The 21,947-nt window shown below is 37.7% G+C and overlaps 1 protein-coding gene across 1 annotated transcript in view; it reads right to left on the reverse strand.

Annotated features, from left to right (window-relative positions):
- Window positions 1-21,947, reverse strand: part of CCDC7 (coiled-coil domain containing 7) — a 120,944-nt gene that overhangs the window by 73,971 nt on the left and 25,026 nt on the right. Inside the window, exons 4-8 of the mRNA XM_027841566.1 lie at window positions 12,220-12,306; window positions 11,065-11,085; window positions 10,246-10,278; window positions 6,268-6,437; window positions 2,712-2,767 (exon numbers count right to left, since the gene is read on the reverse strand). Coding sequence (XP_027697367.1) covers window positions 2,712-2,767; window positions 6,268-6,437; window positions 10,246-10,278; window positions 11,065-11,085; window positions 12,220-12,306 — 367 coding nt within the window. The remainder of the gene's footprint in view (window positions 1-2,711; window positions 2,768-6,267; window positions 6,438-10,245; window positions 10,279-11,064; window positions 11,086-12,219; window positions 12,307-21,947) is intronic.

Consider the following 21,947-nt stretch of genomic DNA (forward strand, 5'->3'; position numbering starts at 1 on the left):
AGACAAGAGGACACTAACTCTCCACCTGAACTATGATTCCCAGAAGTATATGTAGCTATCCCAGACCTTATTCTTTACTTGCAGGGAAATTGGTTCTAATATCAAGCTGCACACATTTATACATACAAAAACCCAAGTACATACAAAACACAAATACAGACACAAGATTACTTTGGAGGAAGGTAATAGCAGCTAGGGGAGGACCAAGAACAGATACATAAAGAAGATAACATTTGAACTAATTTTGAAGGAAACCAGGGATTGTAAAAATTCTGAGGCAGGAGGAAGACTGTTGTATGTGATAACAGCAAATATACAATTTGGCTGAACCAAAGAGCATATGCAGAAGAGTAATCTATAATAAAACTGAAGAGGTAGGAAGGGGCCAGTTTGTGAAGAGATTTAATTGCCAAGCAGTGGAGTCTATAACTTGTCCAGGAGGTAATAAGGAGCCATTAGAATGCGTGAAGTAAGGGGGTGATCAAATTGCCTTCTGTGGTCTGTGCTATTGAGGGCTCCCTAGACCTAAGTCCCTGGGAGGGAGAAGGAGAGGGCTAGGTCATGAGTTGCATTGATGTTCTCTAACCATCCTTTTCCTAATATGTTTCAGATGTGGGCCAGGATTTGATATCAAACTCATTGGCTTATAAACTCCAGCCTCATCCTTTTTTGCCCTTTTCAAACACTGAGGTTTGTTTTCCACTTGTCATGATCTTTAAGAGATCATTGATAGCAGTTTTAGTAATTATATTTGTCAGTTCTTTCACAACTCTGGCATATCTGTTCATGTGAGCCTAATACCTTAAACTTGTAAGTGGTAGCTATATGCTCTGTCTTCCTAATTTTCTTGAGCATCGGCTCCATATTGCCAACTCTGTTCCATATTTTCCAGTCAAAAAGACTTTCTTTTTGGCAGATAAAATGGAAGCAAAAATAAAACTGAACAGTATTATTTCTTCTGTTATCAGTTACCAATATCTCATTCACCCCAAGCATCAATCTTGTCTCTTCTTGGTCCTCTTTTCCCAATATTTAAAAATTTTCTTTGCTAACCTTATTCTGAGCCTCTCATCATTATTCTTACAGTATTGCGCCACTTTTTTATTCATCTGCTATTCCATGCCTTTGCTTCCATCCTCTGCCCATATCTTTTTAAAGCATAAGCAACTTGGTGAGTTCCCTGTGTATTCACAACACTTTCCTTAGCTTGTGTCAGATAGTAAGTTCCTAGTTTGTCTGGATGCCAGCCATGAGCCAGTACGAAAAGGGAACCTCTGACATAAGGATTATAGCATAGCAAAGGCTTTCTTGGGACCAGGTAGCTAAAAAGTCTACTTTATCTTTTACTATCTGGGTGGCCCAAAACCAGCAATAAGGAGAAGAGCATGCCACACAAGGCAGTGAGTTAATAGACATTACAGGCTTTTAAAAAAAATTCTGTTGTGTTTAAACTTCCTGGTGTTTTTAACTAGATGGGAGTATGAATAGTTCAGGCCTAAGTTTTCAGTACACAAACCCTAGATCCACACTCATGATTAACAACTGTTCTGAGGCATGAGCAAAACAATTGTCAAATATGCAGAAAAGAGATCAGTCCGAGGTTATTCAAAACAATTTCCAAAGGTTGCAGAGGTAAACAGGCTTTTCTGCATAAGATAGTATTCATAAAAACAGAGCAGGAATAGAATACATAGGACAAGAACAAATGAACAGTTGAGGACCAAAGAGTTAAGTGAACTGGGAGGTAAGGCTATAAAACGTACAGGGACCCAGCATCATCAAAGAGGTAGCTCTGCCTATTCAATCATAAAGTCAAAGGGATAGTGAGCTCACTTCTTTCCACTAAATGGTAGGCAGCTGTACTGGGGTGTTGGCAGCCACCCTTTCATCTATTTTTGTCTGTGAATATGTGATTGGGATTTTATATTAAAACTAAAATTCTCCTTTCAAAGTCATTATTAGAAAAGATTCACATATTTGGTTGAAGCTAAAATATTTCCAAAGTGATCAATGCATATGTTATTTCTATGTGTTCAACATGGGCTATGTTTGTCATGTGAAGACCAGCCTACCTAAGTTCAGAAAGACTCATCCCAAGGTTGATCACAGGATGATAAAATTTTGGCCATAACAACTCACAAAGATGTTCTACTGAGGCACAGAAAGGTAACAATCAGAATTGGTGGATATGGTGTCCATACCCCTGAAATCACTTATTCCTAAAGTAGTGAAGTATGGGTTCAATCAACTTAAAATTGTTTTCAAGGTGAAATCTGTTATGTGATTTAGTGAGTGCAATTTGTCATGGCATCCTAGTCTACTGTCAAAGGATCTCTTAGGTTTGAGACTGGTTCTAGTAGGGAATTTAAGAGGCAATCTCACTTAAAGTTGTAGTAGAATTTGATTAAGGTAGATCAGGAATAAATTTTACAATCAGAGATATTACAGAGGAAAATTCATGCTTCTCTACTGTTTAATAAATTAAATAAATCTCCACCTTTAATATTTTGTAAGTATATAAATTTGGGTTTGTAATTATTTTTACAAAGTTATACAGTAATTTATCACTCTAATTTTATATAAAAATATCTACTTATCATACAAAAAGAAATCCATATTAGATAATTTTAGTAATATTTTTACTAATGATTTTTACTGTAAGTTAACATCCAAAATGTTTTAAAAGCAATATTAATGAAAAAAACCATCACCTTCAATCATCTTCTTTACATCTTCATAAATATGGGCTGTTTCTGATTGGTTGTCCCTGTCAAAGTTTACCACAATGAAACCTAATTTAATACATAAATATTAAAGAGTTGAAGTTACATTTAACTGTGCTTGCTGTTCAGTCTAAGAAATGCTATGGGTATCTGATTACAAAAATAAGAAAAATCACAATGTTTTATGAGAATTCTGTTAGTAATTTTTTAAAAGAATAATCAAATGAGAAACAAGTAAAGCTGGGTAAATCTATAAAGCCAAATGGCCAATCCAAACTGTGAGTCAAAAACAAGAATCTAAACAAAATAAATAACAGCAAATGTGAAGTCAATAGGAAAAGAAAACTTTTTGTCAAGGAATAATTTCATTAACACTTAAAAAACAAAATTAAAACTCAAAATTTAATTAACCAAATCTTGGCAATTTCATATATTATGAATCAAGGATTCGAATATGCAGGCAACCCAAGCTTTTTTCTCCTTTTGCCCCTAGTTCTTTGTAAGTTAATGGGAAAGAGGAGTTTGAGGTTGCCAGCCAATAAGAATCAAGAAAATCTTATCTAGCTATCTATTGACTGATTTTGCTCTACCTATTATGTCTTTTTTTTTTCTCATTCCTTCATAACTTCTACTGAGAGGGAAGTCTATAATATGTAGCCTCCCTTCCTAGGTGTATATAGATTATTTGGCTGTGGAAATGAAATGTTTTATGTAAGTTTGATGTAATGTAGTTGCTTATAAAAGTATATTCTAAATGGATAAATAACCAATCAAGAGATGGACAGAGAAGAAACAGAACAGGAAAAGAACATATTACTAACCATTTAATAATTCATTCATTTATTCAATTAATATTTATTGAGCAGAAACTATTTGTACAGTCTTCTTTTGGGAACTGTGGGGAATACCAAAAAGGTACATAGTTCCTACCCTCAGAAAGAACTTATTATCTCACTAGGAAAGCAAAATATATACAAGGAAAGTTAATAACAATGAGAAGTACATGGCTAAGTGCCAAACTAGATGGAACAAGTAAGAGTGAACATGAAAACAATAGGTAGAGGTCAAAAAGAAAGGAAAAGGACACTGCTGGGGCAAGCACTTAAAAGACAACAAGAAATTAAAACACAAAGCCTAAATAACACTTTAAGGGAAAGAATCTCAGAAGTCAAGAGTTTTAACAAAGTTAAGCCAGACAGAATACTTAAAGAGGACTGTACAGAAAAGTTATCAGGAATGTGTCTGAAGAACATAGGCAAATTCTCTTGTTTCCTTAACATCAATTCAGAAGACATTTAGTGAATATCTACTATGTTATAAGCAAACTCACACTTAAAGGAGATTGGGAGGGAGAGCCAGGAGATGAATTATGAAAGAGAAAAGAAGACAAAGAAGGAGTCACATAGGAGAAGAACCAGGATGAAAGAGTGCCATGAATTCTAAAGAAGAGAATATCCAATAGATAGGAATGATCAACAGTGTCGAAATCTGCAGAAAGGACAAGGAGGATAAGGAGTGAAAAAAAGCTATCAAATTGAAGTGAGAGCTAAACAAGGCATGAACATCAGGTACATTTTTGCCTTTTGATGAGGCAATTGGGGTTAAGTGATTTGCCCAGAGTCACACAGCTCGTAAGTGTCATGTGTCTGAGGTCACATTTGAACTCAGGTCCCCCTGATTCCAAGGCCAGAGCTCTACCCACTGTACCACCTAGCTGCCCTAGATTACTCGTTCAAAAAAAATGGTGGTAAAAGCAAAGAAAGGGGCAGAATGATATAGTAGGATCAAGTAAAGGTTTCTTTTAAACTAGCAGAGATCTGAAAATGTTTGTAAGCCAAAGGGTAAAGAGCCAGGGGAGAACAAGGGACTGAAACTGCGAAAAGTAGAAGGAGATAACTGATGAAACTAGTTCTTGGAGGCAGAAAGTTATAGAATCAAGGGTACAAATTGAGGTACTAGCCTTGATAAGTAAGGATACATCTTCCTTTGAAACAGAAAGAGGAGGAACTGATAGATGAAAAGACAGCTTGAGCTTCAGTAAGGTAAGATGTATGTTAGCAGCGTGATGACAAGCTCATGACTAGAGAGGAAGTAAATATTCAGTGACACCCAATGGAAGCTGATTTCTCCACATGTTCACAGTGAAGTGGACTGTCAATGTAGACAGACTTAAGATGTGAAGATTCAGGAACACAGCAGAGAGTTACCATGCCAGTGGCACAGCTGAAGCACAGTCTCAGTAGCAGCCACTCTCCACTGGAGACAGCCAGAGCCAATAAGAAAAATCCAGCATATGGGCTCCTGAAGTTAGTGATATGTCCTGGTCATCTCTCTCAGTACTGTTAAGAGGGGCTGCTATAGGGGGAAAAAATTGAAATGTCATGGTCAAGATGCTCAAAGAACTGTGTGATCTAGGGAATACCATCCTTTAGTCTTTGGGATCTCGAATTCAGGTATGAGTCTGTATCTATCAATGAATAGCTAGAAAGAGCTGAGTAACTTTTCTGAATAGTCAAATTGCTAGGAGTGACAATTTTTGTTGAAAACCAGCCCTAGGCAACTTAAACTTTTATCTAAGAGTATGGTTCTGAGGCTTTCTTGTCTCCTCTCTCAAGGGATGATGTTCAAGGAAAGACAATGACGCCATCTCGTTAAAGGAGGACATAAGGTGAGGGTGGGATGAGGGTCATAAGTAGAGTTGAAAAAGTTAAAGAACAATCACTGCAGGGAATTTAGTTAGCAACTCCATTTTCAAAGCCATCTCCTTGGAGGTGCCTTCTCTAATCCTCCCTCTTCACTCCAGCTCCATCTCCCAAACAGAAACAGTCTCTGCCTCCTCTAAACACTAACTGGGTTTTTTGCACCTCTTTTGGGCCTGCATTGGCACACTCTACCTGGTGTTGTGATTATTTATAGTATAGTAAAGAGAGATGGGGAGGACCTTGCAGATCATTTAACCCAATCCCTTCATTTTACAAATGAAGAAACAGATCCAGAGGGGGTAATAGTGGCCCATGGGCACAGAGACAGGATTCAAATATGTATATGTCTTACCTATCCTACTAAAGTAGTAAGCTCCGTAAATGATGGATCTGCATCTTATTCCTATTTATATCATCCAGAGCATCTTATACATTATAGGCACTCAATAAATACTTGCTGAACAAATGAGATGACTAAAAAAAGAGGAGAGTGAAAGCCCCCACGAGCTTAGATGGTACAAATGTGTGGTGAAACCCATCAATATAGTTATGTGACTACTTCCTATCAACTCTTACAGCCCAGAAACAAGAGTGGAAAAACTAAGCAATGAGAGTTAGGGGATAGATCTTGAGGAGGGAGGCATAGTCAAGTTCCGAAAGTTTCACATAGAAGCAACTCTGAGTAGATAGAGAAGATATGGCAAGCTGATCATGTGTTCCAGTTGATCTAATTGACCTGCAGATTCACTGTCAAAAGTGTCTACAACTCTTTCCCAAATGCAGTACTAATTGCATCTCTCCTCTTCATGGTCGTAATGTAATGATATTTACAATTCACTTACAGCTTATGTTTCACAGCTACAGCTCTTCTGGTGGCCGTTGGCACCGTACTAAGGCGATTCCTTAATTGTTCAAGTTTTTGCAAACGTTCTATCACTTGGGAAATACTTGAAGATACTGCTTTGTTTGGCAAAGGAAGCTCCCAGTCTGAAACATTTTGTTCTTTTACTAACTAAAATAATAAAATTTCAATCAGATATTTTAAAGTTACTACACCTGGGGCTCTCCCCCCAAATATTTTATTAACCATAACAAAAGTATTCTTGGAATACTATTCTTACCTGTAGTGATAGCCAAATGGTAAAGTAATATTTTATAAACTCATAAGCAAATGTGCAACAAGAGCTGCTACTAAGTTTAAAACTAAGATTATTATTAGACATTTTAAAAAGGAAAATGACAATAAGATCAAATGAGTGCTAACTCAAGCTTTAGTTTCTATACTATATATTTTCCTAACAATATTTACATAACTAATGTAATAGTAATAATGAAATGCAACTTAAAGTATTGGTAAGTGATAATAAATTCACTTACCCAGAATTCTTTTTGAGAATCTCTTCACTCTGGCAACCTAAAGCTAGATAGCCTGTATATAGCCTGTATATAAGCCACTGAAAGTAATCACATGCCTTGGGTTATGCCAAATCATCCCATATCCATCTGACACTCATCATTCCAAAAAGCTAATAAGGAGTGCTAGAGGGCAGACCAACAGAGCAGGGCTGGAGAACCCCAGCCCAGATTTGTTGACCATCATTTGCCTCACAGCCTAAGATGTAACCCGTGCTTTGCAGTTTTTCAGGAAAAGAAAGAGGAAGCTACCAGACTCTTCCATGAGTCATGCATTTTCTATTATATAGCTAGAAACGGAGGGAAAAGTGGATGAAATTGATTCAGTCAGTTTTGTGCTGAACACCATGTGGACAGCAATGTGTTAGAAGATACATGGCAACAAGAAGGTCTTCTGCCTCAAGAAGCAGTTGAGAATACATGAAAAACAAATGAAAAGTTAATCATAATAGAGGTAAGCATTTCAAATTAAAAATTTCAAGTTTCAAATTATTTTTAACTTAGCATTTTTGCTACCAAAATTTCTGCTTAAAATTACCAAGTGAAAGGTTAAGAGGAACCCAATTCTCTCACATATTCTCCAGCAAATATTTAAAAGCAATCAAAAGGATAAAAGAAATACAGCAGCATCTTCCATCCAACCCAGGACTGCACGAGGATGGCCAACAGCTTGCAAGCACTCCAAGAGAGGATGCAATAGGAAAGGCAAAAGCACCTGCAAGCTAAGGTCATAGAGGCACCTCATTTCACCCAATCCCTATGGGGGCTGTGTGCAGAACTCAACAAGAGAGCTGGAACCTCACCTGCAGGGTCAAAGCCTGGGGTGCTCTGAAAGAGCATGGTTTATGTGCAATTATCAGGAGTTGAGGCCTGTGGAATCTCAAAGAAGTAGTGGGCAGGGAGACAGCATCCACAAGTCAAGGCAAGATATGCCTTAGAGAACTCAAAGCTAGAGATAGGGCCACAACTCAACAACTTCCCACGTATGCTGGCCTGAGGCCAGGACAATCCCTACAAATGATTAGAGTCTCTCAGGATCACGGTAAGAAACAGTACTGACTCCCAGTTAGAGACTGTGTAAGAAAAAGGAAACGGAGAAGGGCTGAAGCCAACAACTATAATGGGCTACCAGAAGTAGAGGCAGAAACCAGGGATCAAGGCATGATCCCATTCATTCCATCCATAATGTCTGGTAGTGACATTCAAATTACAGGGGGGCAGAACCAAGTATTGCCTTCCTACTCTACCCAAGAATAGGGGGAGAGGTGCAGGAGAGGAATAGAGCTGTGCCAAAGTCCCAACCCCAAAACTGAGGCTGGAAATACAGGCAAATATAAGAAAATCCCAAATGCAATGAGAAATACTAGGGGTTAACAGAAGTCCACGAGAGTCATCCCACAGCAAGGATAAGAAGACTCACAGAAAAATGGATGGCTTGGCCATAAGGATTCCAAGAATGACTGGATAAAATGAAGAGATTAAAAAATTGGAACTCAAAAAAAATGGAAGAAGAATAAGTAGGTTAAAACAAAAACTGGAAAACCTCGCCCAATAGTGGACTTCACTAAAAAGAGAACAAAGTAAATAGAATTCAGTGGTTCCACAAGACAACAAGAAATACTTGAATAAAATTGAAAGACTAAAAGAATAGAAGACCATGTAAGATAGGTATCAAATTATCAAAAACAACTGACCTGGAAAATAGATCAAAGAAAAGCTGGACAGCTTTAAAATTTCCACGTTGAATTTATTTTACATTTAAAAGAAAAAGCAAGATGTTCATAAAACAGATTTTCAGATTCATACACAAACCTTTTTTTCTGTTCTAATCTGTATGTGGAAACACTCATTTTATTTGAAATTTGTTAAGTTCAGAATAAAAACAAATAATTTCTTTTAAAAAGAATGAAAAAGTTATCTGAACTTGATGCTTCTAGACACTCTCCTTTCATTCTCTTCTAAATCCTCTGCAATCGGGCTTCTGACCTCATCATTCAGGCAAAACTGCCCTCTCCAAAATTATCAATAATTTCTTCATCTTGTGACCTTTTCTCAGGCCTCACCCAACCTGACTTCTCTGGAGTATGTGACAATGTTGGCTGTCTCCCCTCCTGGACACTCTCTTCTTTTTTGTTTTTACCATGATATTGCTCTCTTCTGGTTCTCATACTCATCTGGCATGGATGTGGCTGTAGTCAACAGATTATGAAGGACGAGCCAAGAAGTTGATGGAATTAATAGAAAACACAGACTGTGTGTACAACTGTTCCTTCTTGGGCTTCTTTTCTGGGTCTTCATCCAAGTTCTCCCCACTAATTGTGGATGCTGCCCAAGGTTCTGTCCTTGGTCCTCTTCTTGGGTAGCCCTCTGCTCTCTCACTTGATATCATTGGCTCTCATAGATTGAATTGGATCTCTAAATATATGATTCCCAGATCTATATATATAGCCCTAGTTTCTCTCTCCAACTCCTGCATCAACAGATGCCCATCGGACATTTGAACTGGATGTCCAAAAGGCATCTCAAACTCAACATGTCAATTACAGAATTATTTTCTCTTCCCCTAACTCCCAATCTCTCCTTTTCTGATTTTCCCTATTATTGTTGAGGGCAGCCTCCCAGTCACTGAGGTTTATATCCTCATTACCATTCTCAGCTCCTCACTCTCACTCACCTTACATACCCAATCAGTTACCAAATCTTGTCATTTTTACCTTCACAGCATCTCTCACATATATCCCTTTCTACCTTACAGAGCTGAACGCTCACTCTCAGAAGAATTAACAACCTACTAAGAACATTTAAATTATATATCTCAAATATATTTATTTGTTATTTCATCTTTAACTACATGAAATATTTTACCGAACTGGACTGCAAGTGCCTAGAGGAAATGAGTAAACAGTGTCCTATCTATGTTTTGTAATAATTTATTTTCTCTCTGATCCCACAGGGGCCAGGGGCCAAGGGAGAGAAACTTTTTTTAAATGTTTCCCAGTTTTTAAAAGTATTTTCTCTATAACATTTGACTATTAAAAAAGCTTTTATTAATAAATGGGCTCTTCTATGGTACATATACAATTAGAGATAAACATTAAATTTCTTTTCTACAAATATCTCAAAAATATTGGGAAGGAAGTATGGTAGGAAATATTGTTCACATTGCTAATTAATATGCATAGATGAAAGGAGGAACATGTCTTGTTAGTGAATGCTTCCACAGCAGAAAATCCACTCAAAGTTTTTAAAAAATGTTACTATGCAACAGTAACATATGACCAAAAAGTATTCAAAAAATGTTAACTGATTATAATAAATTTGGTTAAGGCTCTCCATTATACCCAGGTTTTTTAGTGTTCAAAGTTAGACCAAATATCATCTTAATTATTTAAAGTTATTATATTTACCTCTTCTACATGATAGACCTCTTTTTGAAACCACTTTAAGGGAAAAAAAGAATTAATTACTAACATGTTAAAATTCTGTCTTGAAACAAAATATCAAGATGAGTAAAGATATATATATATATAAATATAAAAATTTGATAATCTTCTTTCCTATACATATATACAGAGAAAAGTTTGATAATCTCCTTTTTGTTGTAAGAGCCTTCCCACCAGGAACAACAACTCTCCTGGTCCAGACCTCCAGAAATCAAGTTCCCCCTACCCCACCATGGCAGAATTATTCCACAGGGGAGTGACTTAATCCACACTATATCGAGCTGTCCTCAGTCACTCTTACCCGTCTAGTCAGAAAAGGGTCTACTCAGCAGAAGCATTTTATTATATGTTCTACTGCACTAACCTTCTACCCCTACTCCTTCTGCACCTCTCCATATAGCACTACACATAGCAATCAAATGGATGCTATCACTGCAAGTAGGAAGGGCATGAAAATTGACTATCATGGTTTCACTCACAATCTCTGTAATTCCTCAGGCCAAAATACTTCTTTTGGTTCCCAATTCTATTGTACCTTGCACTGTATCCCTCTATTAAAATACAACTTCTTTGAAGGCAAGGACAGTATCATGTTTTAATTTCTATCCCCAGTGCCTGCCTACCGCCAGGAGGTACACAGTAGGTACTAAATACTTGTTTAGCTATTCATTCATATATAATCCAAATTTATATCCTTACCTTTGTGGATTTTTTTTTACAAATATAGTTATATAAATGTTTTGTACAAGTTTTGTAAATGCCAGCAACAATTTGGGTAATTACCTTAAAAAGAGATTCTAATATCTGGAAAATAAAAGCATATGGTCAATAAATATGATTATAACACCAACCTTCAAAGTGCAAAATATATGATATGTATTTATTTCAAGTCTATAGCATTTCTCTGTTAGGTGAAAAGCTACCTTGTGAAAATGTGATTTTACATCTAGTTTTCAGAGTTAACAGTTGTTATAAAGCACTTTAATATTTGCAAAATTACTTCTAAATATTATCTTATTTGATTTTCATAACAAGCCTAGAAGGTAGGTGCCATTATTATCACCATTTTATAGATAAGAAAACTGAGGCAGTCAGGAGTTAAGCGACTGGCCCAGTATCACAAAGCCAATAAGGATCTGAGGCTAAATTTGGTAACTCCAGGCTTCCAGACTCCAAGTTCTCTGTTCTATCCAATGAAAAGCTAGAATTAGAACTCAGGTAGTCTGGACCAAAATCTAGCACTTTTTCTACTACATTGTACTTTTCCTCTCTAATTAATTCTTCATATAGCTGCCAAAATAATGTTCCAAACAATAAACATTTAACCATATCACTTACCTGTTCAAAAACCTCTGATGGCTCTCCACTGAGTATGGGACAAACACAAACTCCTCATTCTGGCATTTAGGTTCCTGTGTTATCTGACTTAAACTTGCTTTGAATAGTCTCTACTCCATGCAAATTGGACTACCAGCTTTTCTGCCATCTCAACCTACCCTATCCTGCATTCTTACATCTTCATTAGCTATTGTGTACTCCTCCCCAAAACATTTTGAACCCCCAAAACCTAAGAAAGGGCTGAGCATTCCAGTCATGGAAATGCACGAAAACAGGGACTGGAAGGTCATGCTTGAGTAACTTGCTTGAGTGTAGCTGGATAGGAGAGTTTGAGGAGGGGATTCTGGTAGAAGAATACTAGACAAATGGGAAGGGACCATGTTATGAAGATCTTTTAATGCCAAACAGAGGAGTTTAAATTAGAGCCTAGAGGTAACAGGAAGTCACTGATCTTCATTGAACAGGGTGATGACATGGTCAGAATTATGCTTTAGAAAAGTCACCTCAGTAGTTCAATGGAAGATGGATCATTGTATTCTACATTTTTCTAAAGCAAATTTTAAATGTTTTCATTCTTTGCAATCTACAAAGGATAAATACCTGTTGTTCTTCTTTAACTGCTTCTTCAACCTGTTTTGCAAGTGATGTACATGATAACAAGAATGAAGTCATATCTTCTGCTTCTGTCTGAAAGAAAGTTAATGAAGAAATGTGACTTTTATTTCAGTCTCCATATGTAGAGTCAGGGAGGTGGTGAGAGGCAGCTAGGTGGCACAATAGACAGAGTGCCAGACTTAGAGGCAGGAAGATCTGGGTTCAAATCTGGTCCCGGATACTTTCTACCTCTGCAACCCTAAGCAAGTCATTTAACCCGTTTGCCTGTTTCATCATCTGTAAAACAGGGATAATAATAGCACTTATCTCCCAGAGTTGTTGTAAGGATGAAATGAGATATTTGCAAAGCACTTAGCACTGTGCTTGGCACACAGTAGGCATTATATGAATGTCAGTTATTATTATTACTCCCTCTATTTAGTTACACTTAATTATATCATACTATACTTTTTAAAATATTACAAACATAATGTCAAGGATCTACTACTCCCTGGGGTTTGGAGAGGAAACAGACTGATACCTGCAGTGAGGCTCTGGTCAAATGATACTTCCCAGATCTCACAGCTAGCAAACTCCAACTCCTCTCTCCCTCATAGTTGTACTTACAGTTAAGGAGCTGAAAACCCCATCCACTGCTACCACTCCCTAATCCTGCGTCCCCATCTAGTTTAGACAGCTCTCCCTGGCCCCTCTCCTCCTTTGGAAGGTCCTACAGGTGGTAAAAGAACTCAGATCTTACGACTTAAAATTCAATGCTCCAAATTCAGTGATGCACCTACAACATATATGTGCATATGTTGTATGTGCATATATACAATATACATGTCATACATATAGGTGTATGTATCTATATAGAAAGATAGACACATACACACAGATATTAACCTTGCTCATTGTTAGAAAAATCTGAAACAAAGATCTACTACAGGAGTGTGTGAAGGAAAGCCTTTATTACGCTTCTCTCGAGAAGCGGGCACACCACACCCTAGTGGCACGTGTGCACTGGCACAGAGGTAGAATCAACTTTTAAATGGTTAGTAAAATTCATACTCCTCCCTGCTGAGCCATGACTGGACCAGATCATCCGAGTTCCACTCTTCCTGAACCGCCCATTCCATGTTCCTCCATGTTCTTCCTTGTCATGTTAGCTCCTCCAATTCATGCATCCCATGTTCAAAAATGGCGACTATCTCCACCCGTGGGGTGTGTCAGTTAATATTCAATAAGCTTATTAAGCAAGCACAGTGGAGAAAAGCCTTTGCCCCATCCTTGACCTAGACAGGTTGCAACTGGTTTAGCCTCCAGGGCTCTTTCTTAAGGAACTAGTTGTTTGCAGAATGTTTGGGGCACTTTTTGATTGGTTGAGGGACTATCCACAAGATTTTGGAAGTGCTTCTCAGAATTCCCTTGTTCTGTTGTGGAAGCCTAACTTCTAATCCTTTCCCACATTTGTGTATATTTCCTACCCATAGAATTAATCCTGGTGTTTCAGAAACCCTGACCACTAAGATATATAATGACTTAGCTATCACTAGAATATTTGCCAAACTAGGAACAAATGAGCACTGTTTGGGGCTAATGGTTCTAGTTGCAACAACCTAGAAAAAAAACAGGGCTTAAGAGCATTCTATGCATGAAGCATCAAAATTCAGCATAAATAGTACCCAGTGAATGGCCCAATTACAAGTGAGTTTTAAAAGGTAGTTAACATTAAGATTAAACAAATACATCATCATTGTGTAAATGATTCAGGTACACCTTAAAAGGGCAAAGCACACAATGCACAACAGGGCAAATAATGTGAAAATCTGCCAGCTCTATCTCATAATTCATCAACCAATAAGTATTTATTAAGCACCTACTTTGTGCCACTATGTTTTACTGAAAATACAAAGACAAAAGCAAAACAGTCCAAGCCCTCAAGAAGCTTACATTCTAACAGGAAAAACATTATGTACATAGAGAGCTATATACAAAATAGATACAACATAACCTTGGAGGAGAAGGTACTCCCATGAGAGAAGGGAGGGTAAGGACAAGACACCTGTAGGGGATGCTTAAGCTAAGTCTTGAAGGAAACCTGGGATCTGAAGAGGTGAGGAGATAGTCTATTCCAGGCATGGAGGGTGGGGTCAGACAATGTAAAGGCAAGGATAGGAGATGGAGCATCAGGTATGAGAAACAGCAAGAAAGCTAATAAGATCATAATAATAGCTAGCATTTATAGAGCATTTAAGGTTTACAAAACACTTTACATTTTAATTCACATAATTCTTCTAAACAATCTTGTGAAGTAGGTGCTAATACTCCCATTTTACTGAGGCTCAGAAAGCTTAGTTTACCTGCCCCAGGTCATACAGCTACTAAATGTCTGATATAGGATTCAAATTTAGGTCATCCTGACTCAAAGAGCAGCATTCTATCCTCTGGGCCACCATGGAGGCGGATAAACTGTGAAGAGTTTTAAGCCAAACCACAAAGTAGTTTATTTAGTAAGGGGATGGGAGAAGTGAATTAGCTTCTCTGGTCCATGCTAATGAGGCTTATCTTGAATACAATGTCCTTTTCTGAGGCCTAGCTCAAGCCTTCTGGGCCAGCATCCTTGTCGATGTGTTCTCCTCTACGCCTGTGCAAAGGGCTTGGATCACCAAGCCAAAAAGCGTCCTCCTTTTTCTCTATTTGCCAACAAATGACCAGGAGTTGTCATATAAGTGAATCTCCTAGTGGCAGAGGTCTCTAGAGGTACCTATAAGAATCATATATAATACAGAGACAAAGAAAAATAGGGCAGAAAGAATGACTGCTTTCCAAGAAGGAAGACCCACACTCTATAAGCTATGGCAATAGGACTGGCAATAGTAGTAACCTGGCCAGGAGTTCTCGTGGACCCCAGCTAAAGGTCTGATGGCCACCATTATATATGGTCACACTTACCCTTGGTAGTCAAGCTCAATGTTACTTAATGTGTGCCTTCTGCTGACTCTGGAGCAAGAAGTCAGCTACTCCAAATGTCCTGGCAGCAGGCTCACCTTTCAGTTAGAGGTGAAGTTTATTTTCTAAGACTGCTGCCCCTTCATTGGAAGCTGGTAGATCCAGGACCCTATCGTCATGGGAGTGGGCATAATAAAATTGTAGTTACTATCTCACTGATAGGATAGGTCTACCACTTTGATACTTTTGTCTCCAAACCCCATGAATTCTAGGTGTAAAGGAGGTGGGGGGGTTGCTAGTTGAACTCATATACTACTATTAGAGTATTCAACGCTGCCCCCCACCCTCCCATTCTCTGAATGTCAGAGGTGCTGTGCAGAACTTTTTTCATTGTTTGATGAAAATTCACTTTCCTGTGTATTGTGCAGATTCTTCTATATTGCAAAATCACCAACGATGGCAACCAATAACCATAGTTCAATAGTGTTGGTGCCAATAACTTCCTCTAAATACACACATTTAATGCCTCTTAAGTATGAACAATACCAGTCACTATGAGCTGATAGTGGGAGTAGAGCCCCAAGGCTTAGCAGAGGACCAATGCCTCCTAACAGTATCTGATCATTCTTTTCTGTACAGTACATAAAGGTTCAGCACAAGAAGAACCATGAGTGACTTTATGGTCAATTTGTGGTACCTAAAATGTTGCAGCAACTGAATAGCATGCTCTTGAAGTTATCTTTGCTTGAGGAAGATGAGTACTTTCTATGCTGCAGTACGTTAGAGGGACATAGGACTAACCTGGGAAGGATTCTGGCATAGTGTACCCCTTGTACCCAAGGAGAGTTTGCTGTTCCCCAAAACAACCTCTGGTGTCAGAGGGAGAGAGAAAAGGGAAAGGGGGAAAGAGCAAAGAGATAGAAAGAAGGAGGGAGGGAAGGAGAAGAAGAGAGATCAATAAAGTATTGTTTACTATATTTCAGACACAGAAGATACAAATGCAAGATAGAACATGTAACTTCTAGAGTGAGCCCAGATCTGGGCCACAGTAGGGTCAGGTGCTTGTCCAGAAGTGTCTCTTGTTCATTAAATCTACATAGCACTTTAGATTTACAAAGCACTTAGCAGTGCTTTTGAATTTTGTTGCAATTAGGTAGTATCTTCTTAGCTGTTTCACCAGTACTACTGAGCTGTTGTTCCCCATGAGCATGAGAGTTCATTACGTATTTGGAAATCCTTACCTACACATGCACAGCTCTTAGAACTTGGATCACCTATTTTCTTTTTGTTGGTCATGCATTAATAATGTCAGGCTAAAACGTAAGATTTTGTAAGTAGATGGTAATTACTAAAATATGATAACAGCTTATATTTATATAGTGCTGAAAAGTTTATGAGGCACTTTTTCACAAATAAACCTATAAGGTATGCAGCATAAATATGATTGTCTCCATTAGGCAGATAAGGAAAACTGAGGCATAAAGAGGACAAATAAAGAGACTTGCTCAAGATTACACAGCCAGCAAGTGGCACAGCCAAGATTCAAATGCAGGTCTTTTTACTCCTAGTAGAGTGTACTTTTCACAATCCTATGTTGCACAGCATATGAGAGCCTTAAATTATTTAATTTCAAGGCTTTAGGTCTACAAAATCAGTCAATGTCATATTTTATCAATTCTGTTTATCTGAAGTTCCATTAAAAACTATTTACCAAAAATGAGTGGTTTGTAATTCAGAAAAGCTTTGTGAAGGTAAAACTTCAAGAGTTCCATAAAGAGTATAACTGAAGAAATTTGCCACATGAGGAGAGGCATGAAGGGCATAGGGGATAGTGGGAAAGAAATGAAAATAAAACTAGAATAATTAGAGAAAGGAAATAGTTGATTGGTCTGGGTAGATCAGAGGCAGGCAAATGAATAATGAGAGTAAGAGTTGTAAATATCTGCAGAATTGATATGCCCACTTGGAACCAAAATTTTCAAAGACAGTAGTCCTCATGTTTTCACATTTGAGAGGACAAACCACTGCCTAAGCCACCCTTTAACTCAAAAAACTTGACAAGTATTTTTAACTCCCCCTGTCCACTTCTCTACACACCTGTCCCCTTGGTAAAGGCAACCAATTGCATAGTAGAATCTTTCTGAATACTGAATCAGGACCTTCCCTGAGACCCACATAAGCTTAACAGTCTAATTCCCTGAGAGGGTTCTGACTCTTTTATAGATCATAGGATCCTGAATAGACTTCAAAGTTCATGTGGTCCAACCCATAACTAAACAATCCCTGAGAAGTAGTCATCTGGCCTTTGTGTGAAGACTTCTAGCTAAAGGAAGCTCACTACATCTCAGGGTAGCCCATTCGTCTCAGGGCAGCCCTAATTATTAGAAGTTCTTCTTAGAGCTGCATAGTGTTGACTCCTAGATTTATCCTGAGGTGAAACAGAAAGCTTAATCCCTCTTCTAGGTGAGGGACCTTCAAGTATCTGAAAACATTTATGTCCAAAGACTGACTTTCAATAGTAAATTAACGAAATTTCTATTTCATCTTCTTCGACATTCAAAAATCATTTGCACATTCAATAAAAGCAAAAAGGGCAATAAAATTAAAATCATAGAAATAGTATTGAAAAGGCTAGAAGCCACCTGGTTCAAACATACATCAAAACATGAATCCCAAGAATCAGGCAATGTACCACAATAGATTTGAGTACTGGACTTGAAGTCAGGAAACCCATGTGAACTCACTCAGAAAAAGGCAACTAGGACCCTAGCAGCTCTTTTTCTTATTTTTATTAATTTTTTTGTTTTTATGTAACATATGTGTGTACATATACACATATATATGCATATTCCTTTGATATCCTTTCCTCTCCCCTCTCTCAGAGAGCCATCAACCATAACTTATTTTTAAAAAAGAGAGAAAAATTCAGCAAAACTAATCAATACATCTAAAAATGTTGATACTATATGCAATGTTCCACATCCACAGACCTCCACATCCATGGACCTCCACTTCTGCAAAGGAGTTGAAAGCGGTATTTTCCCATCTCTCTTCTTTCGGGCTAAGCTCAATCATTATATTTTTGCAACATTTGGTTTAGTTTGTGATTTTTTTTCTTTTTACATTGTTGTAGTTATTGTGTTTCCTGGCTGTATTTACTTCCCTTTGCATCAATTTATATAAATCTATGCTTCATATCTATCACATTTTGTCCCTTCTTATAGCACAGTAATATTCCATTACATTCATGTACTAGTTTGTTTAGCCATTTCTCAACCGATGGTCATCTACTTCATTTCCAATTCTTTGCTACTACAAATATGTGTATACACAGCCTTTCTGTCAATGACCTCCTGAGGAAATATGCCTAGCAGTAAAATTTCTGAATCAAAGGGTATGGATATTTTATCCATTTTATTTGCAAAATTCCAAAATGATTTTCAAAATGGTACTATAAACTCACAGCTCCATCAACAATGCATTATTGTATGTCTTATTACAACCCTTCCAACATTGACTATTCTTGTCTTTTGTCATCTTTGCCAATTTGGTGGGTGTATTTTAATGAGTATTTCTCTCATTAGAGAGTTGGAGCATTCCTTCATATAGCAAATAGCTTGCAATTCTTTTAAGAACTGTTTGTTCATATTCTTTGATCGCTTATCTATTGGGGAATGACTTTTGGTCTCTTTTTATATTTCTGTCAGCTCTCTATATATTCTGGATATCAAACCCTTATCATAGATACTAGATATGAAGATTATTTTTTTCAATTTAATTACTTTCCTTCTCTCAGCTGCATGTTTGTGCAAAAGCTTTCTAATATCATACAATCCAAATTACCTATTTTATTTTTTGTAATTGCATCTCTATCCTTTTACCTCCTATCTCTAGCAATTCTTTATCGCTGAGCACCTCCAATAAAACCAGTCTTATCACAGTGTTACCTGGACTGCCTCCATTCCTGTACTGCACAGCCCAGATTCCCGGATAATTTGGCTTATACTGTTTCAAGGATAGGGGCTGATTTCAGTTGATCTCTTCAAAGCAGGTAACAGATTCTCAGAATTAAAAGAAGCCTCAGAGGTTTTTCTCTATCTGGTTGGGCATCAGGGCCATATTTACCTCAAGGAATTTCTTGTGATGCCTCTTTTCTATATTACTGAAAAAAAAGTTTATTTGATATAATGGTTGGTTTTTAAATGTTTGATAAAATTCATTTGTAAATTTTTCTGCTCCCATTTTCTTTTTTCTTTACAAACTCATTTATGGCTTGGTCACTTTCTCTGAGTTTGGGTTGGTTTTATCTTCAGTTTTCTCTTTAAAGTATCAACATTCTTGGGGGCAGCTAGGTGGTGCAGTGGATAGAGCACCAGCCCTGGAGTCAGGAGGACCCGAGCTCAAATCTGGCCTCAGACACTTGACACTTACCAGCTAGGTGAACCTGGGCAAGACACTTTAACCCCGTTGCCTAGCAAAAAGAAAAAAATCGACATTCTTCTGGTGATAAGTCATAGAACACTACAGTCTCTGAAGAACTGAAATTTCAAAAGGGGGCAATAAAAAACAAGGAAGACTTCTGTCTCTCCCTCCTACCCCCTCCCCAAGCACAATGAAGTACAACTGAACTTGTGATCTGATCACTGTGGGTATTCTTTCTAACAATACAGATTACAACATATTCATGCCTAATTATGCTGTGCAAAGCTTGTCCATGGCCTCCCATAAGTTTTCCAGAAGTGAACCACCCAATGTTCTGGAGGAGGTCATCCTTGTTTTCTCTGAACATTCAAGTACACCAATGAAGCACAAGCGCTTTCCATTTGTTATCCCTTATTTTTATACCACGGAACTAGCTTATCTTTTTGGTTCATACATTTTGTATGTACAAACATCCTTTACTATGCTTTTCCGCCATGCTTTCTCATTTATTCTGTTACTGCTCATTAACGCCCTTTGTCATTATTTTGCTTTTTGAATGATACTCAATATCAATCCTTTAGGAAATGAGCCTTTGTTTCAGAAAGAAATTTAAGGTCATTAAATAATTTGCAATTTCCTAAAGGCAATAAAGTCCATGCACCTTCTCCTTTCTATTCAATTCTGAATTCTTTTTCCATTTGCTACAGTATACTGATGCATGAGCTCTAATAGTTGTCAATTCAATATGTCATATTCTGGACAACAAACGTTCTTCATCTGCTTGGCTTTTCCTACATAGATAATTTCCTACATAGATAGCTGAACTGTTTTTGAGTGATTGTGCATCTCAGTTAGGAAGCTCTACAATGTCCTGAGGCTTGATGCAATCAGTAAAATATCATCTGCAAACAGAAGCATGTGGAGAACCTTACCATAATTGAGAGAATCCCTCCTATTTAATGTGGACTCTTCACTCAATCACTGATGCTAAAAAGGGCAAATTCCTTTGACCACAGGACAACAAACAAATGAAAGATAGAAAAGATCTTCAATATTTTTAAAACAAATTTTTTACCATCAAGGATAGTGAATAAATTATATTTGGGCTCTAACATCACAGTGACCTATGCTTACAGAGGAAATGGAAGTGGCACTGAAAGAAATAAAGATGGGAAAGCTGACAACAAAGCAAACACAGAGGTCCATTCTCAAACTATAACAATTTTTAAGACACTGAAGAACTGAGTCTCAAGATATCTGAAGAAAGGGGAAATGTCAAAGGAATGAAAAAAATCTTAGACCTTATTATTACCAAGAAGAAGCAACCAAGACAACATCACTACCAACCCATATGTCTACTTTCACATCTATACAACATTCTTGAGTATTATTTACATATAAATAATTCACTACTACTTTGCATGGTGGGTCAACCACAAATTTGTTCATTTCAGCTGGGCCATCACTGCAGTGAGGCAATACTTTTATACCTACTTAACTAACCCACTACGCCTCTCACCATTGCTCCTCACATTTCCTATGACTCTCAGCTCCCTACCCTCTCATCTGAAAACCTCGTCTGAAATGAGGCATATTGCATGTTTCATATTCCTCATATTTGAAAAAGTTGAGACCATTCATCCAGAGCTCCTTCTTCTCTCCCCTCTTCATCTCACATCACCCAGATGCTTTCGGCTACTATATCGTCCTTCACCCCTTTCAGAAAAGGTTGTGCCCTTCTTGCCAAATCACTCTAAATAAGTGATCCAATTCCATCCCATCTTCTCTAGCAGATTGCTCCTCTATCAACCCCACTCTCAATTTATCTTCTATCTCTCCCTGTCTACTGGCTTTTTCTGACTACAAACATATCTATGTCTTCCCCAGTCTCATAAAAACTTTCATTTGATTTGACTGTCCCCACTGGCTATCATTCCATATTTATGCTACCTTTTGTGGTTAAACTCCCTGAGAAGTCTACAGTTGTCTACAATTGATGCCTCTACTTCCTTTCCTCTCACTCTCTTCTTAACTGTCTGAAGTCAGCTTCTGACCTCATCATTCATCATTCACTCAAGGTGCCAGCTAGGTGATCAAGCGGATGAAGTGTTGAGCCTAAAGACAAGAAAACCTAAGTTCACGTCCAGTCTCAGATACCACCTGTGTGACCCCAGCAAAATTACTAATCCTGTTGGCCTCAGTTTCCTCAACTGTAAAATAGGGCTAACAGCACCTACTTCACAGAGGTGTTGTGATGATCAAATGAGATACTATTTGTAAAGTGTTTAAGCACAATGTCTAACACACAGTAGACATGTCCTTATTCCCTTCCCACACATACATAACATTTTTTGAATAAA

Source organism: Vombatus ursinus, unplaced genomic scaffold, assembly GCF_900497805.2.
Source record: "Vombatus ursinus unplaced genomic scaffold, bare-nosed wombat genome assembly UNPS02014861.1, whole genome shotgun sequence".
Lineage (NCBI taxonomy): Eukaryota > Metazoa > Chordata > Mammalia > Diprotodontia > Vombatidae > Vombatus > Vombatus ursinus.